This window comes from Chiloscyllium plagiosum, chromosome 29, assembly GCF_004010195.1.
Source record: "Chiloscyllium plagiosum isolate BGI_BamShark_2017 chromosome 29, ASM401019v2, whole genome shotgun sequence".
In the NCBI taxonomy this organism is placed as follows: Eukaryota; Metazoa; Chordata; class Chondrichthyes; order Orectolobiformes; family Hemiscylliidae; genus Chiloscyllium; species Chiloscyllium plagiosum.
Window position 1 is genome coordinate 39,221,162 of NC_057738.1, and position 11,765 is coordinate 39,232,926.

An 11,765-nucleotide genomic window follows, 5' to 3' on the forward strand; every position below is an offset into this window, starting at 1 on the left:
AGGTAGCTGTGGGAGTCGGTCGGTTTATAGTAAATGTCCATGTTGATTCGGTCGCCCGAGATAGAAATGGAGAGGTCTAGGAAGGGGAGGGAGGAGTCTGAGACGGTCCAGGTAAATTTGAGGTCGGGGTGGAAGGTGTTGGTAAAGTGGATGAACTGTTCAACCTCCTCGTGGGAGCACGAGGCGGCGCCGATACAGTCATCGATGTAGCGGAGGAAAAGGTGGGGTGTGGTGCCAGTGTAGCTGCGGAAGATGGACTGTCCCACATATCCAATGAAGAGGCAGGCATAGTTGGGGCCCATGCGGGTGCCCATGGCTACTCCTTTGGTTTGGAGGAAGTGGGAGGATTGGAAAGAGAAGTTGTTCAGAGGACCAGTTCAGTCAGTCGAAGGAGGGTGTCAGTGGCAGGGTACTGGTTGGTACGGTGGGAAAGGAAGAAGCGGAGGGTTTTGAGGGTGGGTGTACCACTTTGTTTGAGTTCTGGTGCAAGATCTCAGCTGCCATCTTGAATCCCCCCAGAATCCCTTTATTTAAATAGTTTCTAATCAACCTGTTCAGAGATGTTACGACACACCACCGAAGCAGGTGGGACTTGAACCCAAACCTTCTGATTCAGAGGTAGGGACATGACCACTGCATCACAATAGCCCCCCAGAATCTCTTTATTCAAGGATTCTCCTTGATAGAACACACCTAACAAAAACAATGCATCTTTCTAAATGCAGTTTCAGGAAGATGATATTTTTCCATCTTTCTTTTACACACATTTTACAGTCCTGTGAGCCACTCATTCCCACAGATTAATGCTTCTCCTCACTTAATCACTACAAAGCTATTCCTGGAGGTCAAGCAACAATGCTTTGTTTTGTTTTGCTCTGAGGCAGGACAGGTACCTTTCCTTTTCTTTAACTCTGCTCATCAGTGCCAACACTGCTGCACGAACATATTACCCAGGTATCCATTATTCATGCCATCTTACATTTGAATTTCCTTTCCGATGTCTCTTTATTCTCTGTAGCATTCTTGATCCAAAGAAGAAAGGACAGTGACTTTACCCGGGGAGTTGTGGGGGGGGGGGGGGGGGGGGGGGGGGAGGGGAGCTGGTGGTGGGAACCACTATCCCTTTTATGTCAGCTGAAAAGAAGCCCCAAAACTGAATTCAAACTTATGAAACTTAGAATCTTTAAACAATACCAGAAGTGGATATACAGTCATAGAATTATTGTAATGGAGAATGAGGCCATTTGGCCCATCACTTTATGCTAGCTTTCGTGGAGCAATCGAGTCAGTTCCATTACTCTGCAGTTTCTATGAGGGCCTGTAATTTTATTTCCATCAAGTGCCCTATTAAATCATTGATTGCTGTCCTACCCTTACATGATCAGCCAATAAGAACAACTTTTCTTTGTTTACCTTGCCCAAACCTTTCATAATCCTATACAACTCTATCGAACATTCCTTGACCTTCTCCACTCCAAGGAGAACAACCCCACCTTCTGTCCTAAACTTGAAACGTTGGGTGACTGATTTCTGTTGCTCTAACTGCTGCTTGGCCTACTGAGTGCTTCTGTTTTTGCCTTCCATACTTATTCTGAAGTTCTCATCCTGTTGACAGTCTAATACTTCTTCTCCCTCATTATGAAACTCAGGCTCAACTGTTCTTCAAAATTAAATACTGGGTAGGCTTTATACAGGAATCATAAAGACTGGCTGAAGCAAAAAAAAAAGGAGTCTTGTCATCAATAATGATATCTACACATTTAATTCACTACAATTATACTTAGCATGGACTCTCTAGACCAAACAACCTCCTTCAGTGCTGTAATGATGCTACAACAGAGAGGTATAGGGATGAATTGTAACTTCTCCAGATGGATCAGATGGATTGTATCAATGAGCACTGTACAAACATATAGCAGATGCAGCATGGGTGAAATGGAAATCAGGAGTGCATTTCAGAACACAGAATAGGATGATGCAGTGAGGACTTAATAGTACAGTTCTACAAGCGACTGACTGTGTGGAGTTTGCACGTTCTCCCCGTGTCTGCATGGGTTTCCTCCGGGTGCTCTGGTTTCCTCCCACAGTCCAAAGATGTGCAGGTCAGGTGAATTGGCCATGCTAAATTGCCCGTAGTGTTAGGTAAGGGGTAAATGTATGGGTGGGTTGCGCTTCGGCGGGGCGGTGTGGACTTGTTGGGCCGAAGGGCCTGTTTCCACACTGTAAGTAATCTAATCTAAAGAAGTTGCAGAAACAGAAGATCATGAGTGTGGTGCTGGAAAAGCACAGCAGGTCAGGCAGCATCCAAGGAACAGAAGAATGGATGTTTTGGGCATAAGCCCTTCATCAGGAACTGTCCCTGATGAAGGGCTTATGCCCGAAACATCGATTCTCCTGCTCCTCGGATGCTGCCTGACCTGCTGTGCTTTTCCAGCACCACACTCTTGACTCTGATCTCCAGCATCTGCAGTCCTCACTTTCTCCTAGAAACTGAAGATCCTTTGGTCAATGTTCACTGATCCTTGGAAGGTATATCAAGCAAGAGATTAGCAAAGTTTGCAGTTCAAGATGTCAGCTCACCGTCATTTTTGTAAGGACAGTGGCATCAATAAGCTGTGAATAACTTGTTAAAAAACTTGAGCTTCACAAATAGAGATGGCAAATGAGAAGGTTATGTGGAATCTTTATAAAGTTCTGGTTAGACCACAACTAGAGCATAGCATCTGATGCTGATATACACTGTGGGAAGGATGTGGTGGTCCTTGAGAGGGATTTGTCTAGAGTGGTTCCTGCTATGAGTGATATTCACTCCGATGCTAAGTTAGAAATGAAGTGGGTGTGAGCTATCTAAACTTCTAATCGCACAAGAGAAATTATTCAAATTAAATCTCAGAATGTCAATTCCTAAATCTTTTTTGAGGAAGCATATGTATATTCTCAAACATAAATGCAATTCTAATCATTAAAATTTCTTACTACAAATGCTATTGTGTCAAATCTTTAAATCTAAGACACATGAGCACCGTTTCATTATTATTCAGGATATTAGAGTGCTTAGGGTCAGAGTTCGCATTTCCTGTACATGTTGAGTATTTATTCAGGCAATACAATGTTAGAACGCTCGTTCATTTTTGAAGGAAATGGGGTTAACTGCAGTCATGTAGTTGGCCAAGATATCTGATCCTGGGGGTTCCCCAAATGTAAGTGAGGCAAACACTGCAGGGCAGAGGAGTACAAGCAAATTGTAAAGTTCTGTGGATGTTCTCAAAACAAAGAAATCTGATTATTGTTGGAGTGGTTCTCTAAATATCCTACATGGGTCACTTAAAGTGCCTCAGCCTTTCCTGTTTATTGCGTATGTTGTCTGACCCCTGCCAAAATGTACAGTGTGCTACAATCAAACTGTGTGCCCAAAATCTAAGAAAGGGGAGTGAAATAAAATGCAGTTTGTTTCCAATGACCTCTGTTAGAAAGAGCACTTGTGTGAATCTTCAGCAGGTCAAGCAGCATCTGCAGGGAGAGACACAGGGTCAACATTTCTTATTGATGAGAGGTCACCAACTTGAAACATTAACTCTGTTTCTTCATCCATAGATGCTGCCAGGCCTGCTCAACATTTCTAGTGCTTTTTTGTTTTACTTCAGCTTTCCAGCAGCCTCATATGTTACCTTCGCTTCTGTGACTGTCAAGTGAAATCAGAAACAGCATGTCTGTGATGCTTCCACAATGATCAATGGTCTGCCCAGTGTAACAAAACTTAATGGAAGCCTTTCAATATGGTCATGGCTGAATTTAAAATTTCACATTCTCATCTACCTCTGAAAACCCTTGATTCCCCTGCCTGGCATGAATTTGTCTAATTCTGTACTAAAAATACTAAATGATCAGGTCATTCTGAGGTAGAGTGTTTCAAAACTGCACCTCTTTATTTCAGTCCTGAAAGGGTAACTCCTAATTTTAATACCTAATTCAGGATGACCCACGACAGAAAATATCCATTCCACATCCACCTGATCCAGACCATTTAGGAACTTGCATGTTTCAATTGACCATCCCTTTATCAGTGAAAACAAGCCAAGCCTGTCCAACCATTCCTCATAAAACCATCTGTTCATTCCAGATATCAATCTAGTAAATCTTCTCTGAACTACCTTCAATGTATTTACATCATTCCTTAAGTGAGGAAACCAAAACTGCATGTAGTCTTCAAGATCTCACTGCAGATGATTTCCACTGGCAGTACTAAAAGTTAAATTAGAAAAGGGGTTTGTATATGTAGTGTATGTGTATAGTTAAAACATATAAAGAGAGAAAGTAGCACAGGAAAACACTGATTACAGCTTATTCTTTCTACGCAGAACAGGTTCCGACTTAAACCAAATCATTTGTCATTCTTGAGTACTGCACCCACAGGATTTCGGCTTTAAGACGCACAAAATCTAATATTACAATGGGGAGGTTGCGTTGATCCAGCAAGTACCTGGTAATTAGGACTCGAAGTTCTTCTCATTTGATTTTCTGCAAATAACTCTTGAGTTTATTCATTTTGTTGTTTTAATTTCATGAACCTTACATACAGGTTCTATAAAAAACACTTACCTAACAGTATATGGCAAATGTATAGCTCAACTCAATTTCTAATAAGACATTTCAATGAGTATTTTACTTTCCTGTGCCCTAATTGGTCACCTCCTGACCTTCCTTTGATATGTTTCCATGGCAACACAGCTTACAATCGCTAACTCTTGCGTAAAATATTATGGAACCTATGTCTTTGCAGAGTTTTAACTGCTTCAAACCAAAGACTACGTCCTCACCGGACAGGAAGAAAGAATTCCTAATTGAAAAACCTCAAAGAGCTTCTGCTGTATTAATTATTTTACCATTAAAAATGCAGTGAAAATATCAGTTGTACCTCAATATATAGCCATTACAAACTTAGTGTCATTTAGATAATAACTGGATTTAAATTGAAAAATTGTTGCTGCATCACTTATTGCCATTAATTAATCAGAAAAATGCTCTAAAGCAAACTGGAAATTCTAAATAATAAAAAGTAAACTAAACAATTAAGCTTTTTTATTATTATCTTCTAATTCAGGTACAAGGGATCTATACCAAGATGAAAATGTCAATCATTATATATTATTAGGTAATGTATTGAGACTGTTAGCTGCTTTATATCATTAGCTGCCTCTTAAATCTATGCCAGCCTGGGCTGAAAGTACAGTATTCCAAACAATTTCCTAGGTAACAGATAGGAATTAACTGAAAATCATTGTCCCTTAGGAGTTTCTTCCTCTCCAGAGAAAACTAGACATTATTGCTCACTGCATTCTGATTAAGATGGGAACTGAAAGCAAGGAGGATATGGGAGAAATCAAACAGCAGAATCCTGTTGCTGTGTTGCATTGCTCTCTAGGCCTGCCTTAACTAGTCATACATGAGAAAATGTACAATTGAACTATTTACAAAAGAAAATCAGGAACACTGTTATGATTCAAGCTCTCACTTAGGAGGAGAAATTGATAAATGAGTTGTTAGAGAATGATACGGCAATCTAAGAAAATAAGAAATAGGACCAGGGACAAATGTCTCAAGGAGCTCGAAAAGCCATATTGCTGATCATTAAACTCAAACTTTCTTGCTCCCTCCTTAAGTCTCTTTGATTCTCTTTGTGTCCAAACTCTATTGAAGTCAGTCTTAAATGTACTCATTGTCTGAGTCCAGGGATGAAGAGTTTCAATGATATATAGCACTCTGATGAAGATATTCCTCCTCATCATGGTCCAAAATGGCTGACCCCTTCACCTGAAACAATGGTCCTTAGTTCTAGATTCTCTAGCCAGGGGAAACAAACTTCAGCATTAATTTCAATAAAGAATCAACATTCTTCAAATTAAAACAAAGTGAAATGTAAGATATTGAAAGAGACTTTTTAAAAATGTAATCTCAATTATCTCTTTCATTTTGATTTTTCACACACACACACAAAATACCATAATTCATGTACTGTCCAGCATTACTGCTTTATAATCTTTGTTCAATAATGTTATAACTAATGGCTTTATACTGTGACCTCAAAAGTATAGAACTTCAACTTACAGCTCTTCTGATTTTTGGGATTTCTTGTCCAGCACGACATAAACCATCCCAAAACTGCCTCTCCCAAGTTTCTCTTGTACCTGGTATCTTCCTGCAATCAGTGACTCAGTGCAGACCATGACTGAAGTGTTTCTAACACTTTTTGGAGCTTCGTGGAATTTTGGCATATTTCCCCTCTCGCTAAGTGAATCTTGACAGCTTTTTTCCACTACACGTTATATTTAAGTTCCCACATATAGAGCCTTCAAAACACCTGCTGGAACAACCAAATGCAGAATTGACACAGTTAAAGAATTGTTACATTAGTACAGCAACAGTACAACCTCTATGGGTAGAAAATTATCATAACCTGTAGCTGAGAACTAGGAACAGCAAACCAATTAGGAATTAGAAGTTGAATATGCCAATTCTTGCATCACTGAATAAAACAAGATGGTTCACAAATGGCAAAGTGATGTGTGCATTATCTCTTCTGTAAAAAGATAGTCTCCATAGTCTTAGCAGCCCTCTTATTAGAGAGAACCCACCAGTGATGGTTTAACCTGAGAGGGAGAAATTGAGAAGGAGATTCCTTCATGGTAACCTCAGCTGGTGCAGGAAATGAACCCATGGTTTTGGCATTATTCTGACTTACACACCAGCCATTTAGTCAACTGAGCTAGCTGGCATCTCTTTCATGAGTGTAACAAACAATATATGGAATCAATTTCAATGCAGTACTCTAATAGGTTGCATGTTATTTTGGGTTAAAAAAATCATACGGTTTGTCTCAAATGATGACCATTCTTCTGTAAAGAGAAAAATTGATTTCTTCAGCACTTCATGGTTAATCTACCTACTAAACTCCAACTGCTATTTATTAGTTATGCAGGTTTAATGCTATTAAGCATGAAGATCTTCCGGTATAAAAGGCTGCTAGTAGGCAATTCTTGTTGGAACTGTAGCAATTAGGAATGGCCAATAAATGCCAACATATCCAACAATACCCATATCTTATGAACAAATAGAACAAAACTCAGTCAAAGCATCTCCCAGTTGTTCAGACATGAGTATTCAACCTCTTGTACTTGTCAGTCTGTGACTTTCCATCCATTAGTGTGAGCTGGTGTAAAATCACAACCTGAGGAGCAAAAAAGCAGAAAACGTTTGCATGTGTCTCCAAGCTTGAACCATTACTCCAAATACATCTCCATTGCCTCCACACTCCCTTCTACCCACCTTCATGCTTCCCATATCCACCCTGTGCACACCCCCACATACCCATCCTCCACACAATCCTCATATCTACCCTTCCATGCTTCACCCTCCACACCCAATTCTGAGCATATATGCAGTTCGTAATTTTTTTCTGATAGTTAAGTATTACAGAATGAATAACTGGGGAACAAATGGGGGAAAACATGCAGTGCTAGCATGTGTGCAATTTCATACTAACCGGTTCTGATGATTGACCATCAAACTGAAACTACTAACTCTGTTTCTGTCTCCAGAGGAATCCCAACCTTCCCTTCCCCAAGGAAAACTGAACCAACTACTCCAATCTATCCGTGCACTGAGTTGGATGATCAGCCATTATCATATTGAATGGCAGAGCAGACTGGAAGGTCCAAATAAATGGCCTGCTCCTATTTTCTATGTACCTACTTTAAATTCCTCACTCGAATTTAGAAGAATAAGAGGCCACCTTCTAAAACATACAAGATTCTTTTTTCCTTTTGTGGGAGTGTCTAAAACCAAACAGAATAATCTCAGAGTAAGAGTACACCCATTTAAGATAAAGATGGGGAGGAATTTCTTCTCTCAGAGGATGGTGCATCTGTGGCTGGGTTGTTTAGTACATTCAAGGCAAAAAAATGACAGATTTTTAGGCATTAAGGGAATCAAGCATATGGGAAGAAGGCAAGAAAGTGGGAGTTGAGGATTATTAGATCAGCCATGATCTAATTGATTTGTGGAGTAGAATTGATGGGCTGAATGGTTGACTTTTGCTCCTATACCTTATGATTTTATGATACAAATGATATTTTGTTCATAGTCGCAGAATTGTCAAATGCAGAAGGAAACAATTCAGCCCAGAGTGCTCATTATGTCTCTAAATATTTAGACAGTGCCAATCCCTTGTACTTTCTCCAATACTCTGCACATTCATTCTACTTAAATAATCATCCAAAAAGCCCTCTTGGATGCCTCAAATGAACCTAAACTGTACTCCCAGGCAGTGCATTCATTACCTGAATTTCTCACAATGTGAAAAAGTATTTTTTTTTTCTCCTCAGCTCACATTTGTTTCTTTCCAAAAGTACTTTAAAACTGTGACCTCCGGTTCTAAAAAAAAAGGCTTATCTGAAGCAGAAGCTTTCCGGAATACATCACAGGAGCCCCAAATAAACTCACTCTTAAGAGACTTTAGGGAAAGTTACCAAAAAAACAATGAAAATTCAGCTATAGGTTTTGCACAAAGCCAGGTTCACGTGCCACACTCACCTGCCCAGGTAACAGATAGAGAGATACATTGAGAACTGGGCTCACTTTTTAAATTATTAATTGCAATCAAGTTGTTTAACTGATCTCTCTCTTTCTCCATGTGCAATAGTTTTAATGCAATAAATTCTATACAGGAAAGTTATGCATTTTTTTTGTTACGCAATAGATTTTATGCAATGCCTTGTTTGTTAGCTGCACTTTGTTTACCTGCTCGCGGATCCCAGAGTTGAGAGTCCGGTTGCTCCGCAACGGCTCGGAGGATGCCGGGAGCCCCCATATTAATAGATAGACCACATTCACGATGACGTCACTGCAATGGCGACCGCGAACATCCAGAAAACATCGGAAACAAAATCAAAAAGCATATCTCCTGCCTCGATTTCTTGAAAAGAATATCGTAGATTTGCAATTCCTCAGAAAAAATATTGATTACGTATGTTGTTTTGATCAGATTAATCCTGGACACTTATGTAAATGCTGACTTTGAGACATTTTAACTTTTTTTCTCCTTAATATAGAAATTACTTTTCAAATTTGAACCCCTATTTTTGCATTTACTTCCGGTTTCTTTTCTGCGCATTGCTTCGACAAAAGGATATTATTTTTACATTTCTCTACGCCAAATGCGCTAAACGTGTTGAGCTGTTTTCAGTCGGAACTTTTGTTTTGAGTATTTGTATTCCGTCCTGGTATCACGGAGGACAGGGGACGGTTTCATTTTCAAAGATCAGGAGAGACTTGTAACGAGGTGGTAAGATTTTGTAATTATTTCGTTTAAGAATGTATAATCGCTGGAGGTGAAATAATTGTGTAATCTCGATTCATTGAAATCAAAATTATTCACTTTTCACATAGATTGCTTTTTATCTTAAATTGATTATTTATTGCCATAAATATCCAACGCATTTGATTACCAACCATAATCTTAATCTTACATCTTTGTACACGTCTCATCAGCGCTGTTTTAAAATTCGAAATTTGTCTTTTCCCGCCTGGGATCTTACTAATGTCTTTGAGGGGAACCGAGCGTTCGGCAGTTCATAATCTTTCTAAACTTTACTTTTTAACTAGTCCACGAGAACAAGCTCCTTTTGTTTTAATTGTTTGTCTAACTGAGACGTACAACGTCAAACAACAGTAGATTAGATTAGATTACTTACAGTAGTTGCAAGCTTTGCAACACAGCCAGGTTTCGCGGGCCAACGGCGAATTTGGCTTTCTGTAACGGGTGAACACCACAAGATACAGCCCTCATTCTCAGCATGGAGAAAGTGAGGACTGCAGATGCTGGAGATCAGAACTGAAAAATGTGTTGCTGGAAAAGCGCAGCAGGTCAGGCAGCATCCAAGGAGCAGGAGAATCGACGTTTCGGGCATGAAGAAGGGCTCATGCCCGAAACGTCGATTCTCCTGCTCCTTGGATGCTGCCTGACCTGCTGCGCTTTTCCAGCAACACATTTTCAGCTCATTCTCAGCATTACAATAACACAGCCATTTCATTATTTTATTAAAACCGGAAGTGCTGGGCAAATTTGGAAACATCGGTGGAGACAGAAAAATAGTTCAAGTTTCAGGTCAATTTCCTTTCAGCACATTCGTGGGAATTCATCAAGTAAATATTCTATGTGGGTGTTTTAGTAGATGAAAAACAATTGAGTTTGCATATGAGAAACAATTGTTTTAATTACTTATTTATGTTCCTGTTCTGTGATACTTTGGTACGCATCATGTCATCTTCTCAGACGCACTGGACAGAAGTTAAAATGTGTTTCCCTAGAGTGATCCAATTTTTATGTCTCAGACTTGGGGTGATACAGTGGAGGAGGTGGGCAAAAGTTTATCATGACAAGGATTGTTTAAACTATAGGGTTCTTAAAAAAATACACCTCCCTCTTCACAGGCTATTTTTGCAGCAGCAAACTGCACTTAAAGATGTCCATTTGGCCACGTCCACCAATACGTAAGTAAACTGGAGGATTTAAAGGCACCTCCCAGCCGCCAGAAATCAGTTTGAGCTCCACGTCCTTATGGGCTCACACCCCAAAATCACATTTACCAACAGTTTGAGAAACATACGAACACAGGAGGTAGAAGCAGCAGTAGGCCATTTAAAACTTTGAGCCTTCCCCACTTATAATAGAATCATAAGTGGTCTGATTTTAACCGTTTAACAAACTGGGGGATATCATAAGACCATAAGGTTGTGAGAAATAGGAACAGAAGGCCACTCAGCTCCTCAAACCTGTTCTGCCACAATAGGATCGTAGCTGATCTGACAGTCCTCAAGTTCACTTAGTTCCATTTTGTAGCTTTGACCAAAAACTCAACTGGATTCACCATATAAACGCAATGCCTACAAAAGCAAGTCAAAAGCTAAGAATACTGCAGTGACTAACTCATCTCCTGAGTGCCCAAAACCTGTTCACCATCTACAAGGCACAATTTGGGAGTGTGATGGAATACTCCCCACTTGCCTGGATGGATGCAGCTCCAACAACATTCAAGAAGCTCCACATCATCCAGGCCAAAGCAAACCACTTGATTGACACTGCATTCACAAGCACCCACTCCCACCACCAGCAGCGCTCAGTAGCAGCAGTGTGGAATACCTAAAAGATGCGCTGCAGAAATTCACCAAAGATATTTAGACTGCACCTTTCAAATCCACACTTCCAAAGACAAGGACAGCAGATACATGGGAAAATGATCTCCTGCAAATTCCCCTCCAACCTACTCACCATCCTAACTTGGAAATGTATCACTGCTCCTTCACTGTATGCAGGTCTAATCCTTGAATTCACTCCCTAAGGGCCAACCTATTGCACATGGATTGCAGTGGTTCAAGAAGGCAGCTCACCTCTATCTTCTCAAGGGCAATTAGGGATGGGTAATATTAGGCCAGCCAGTGACGCTCATGTTCCATGAGTGAGTTAAAAAATTCCCATCTGCCTCTGACAACCATTCACTCCCTCGCTTACCGAGAATCCATCTACCTCTGCCTTAAAGCAATTCAAAGACTCTGCTTCCACCATTTTTTGAGGAAGAGAGTTGTAAAGACTTACAATCGAAGAGAAAAAAATTTTCCACTTCTTTATCTTAAATGGGCAACACCTTATTTTTAAATATTGACTCCTCCTCATTCTAGATTTTCCCACAAAGGGAATTATCCTTTCCACA

At 40.1% G+C, this 11,765-nt stretch overlaps 1 protein-coding gene across 2 annotated transcripts in view; it reads right to left on the reverse strand.

The window, feature by feature from the left end:
* nek11 (NIMA-related kinase 11) overlaps positions 1 to 9,876 on the reverse strand; it is a 292,808-nt gene extending 282,932 nt beyond the window's left edge. The window contains exons 1-3 of one of the 2 annotated variants that reach the window (XM_043719596.1): positions 9,750 to 9,876; positions 8,797 to 8,899; positions 6,106 to 6,361 (exon numbers count right to left, since the gene is read on the reverse strand). In XM_043719596.1, the coding sequence (XP_043575531.1) occupies positions 6,106 to 6,272 (167 nt within the window). In that variant the 5' untranslated portion in view covers positions 6,273 to 6,361; positions 8,797 to 8,899; positions 9,750 to 9,876. Of the gene's footprint in view, positions 1 to 6,105; positions 6,362 to 8,796; positions 9,225 to 9,749 lie in introns of those variants that run through there. The other variant, XM_043719594.1, reaches the window with a different exon arrangement.
* Positions 9,877 to 11,765: the final 1,889 nt, after the last annotated feature.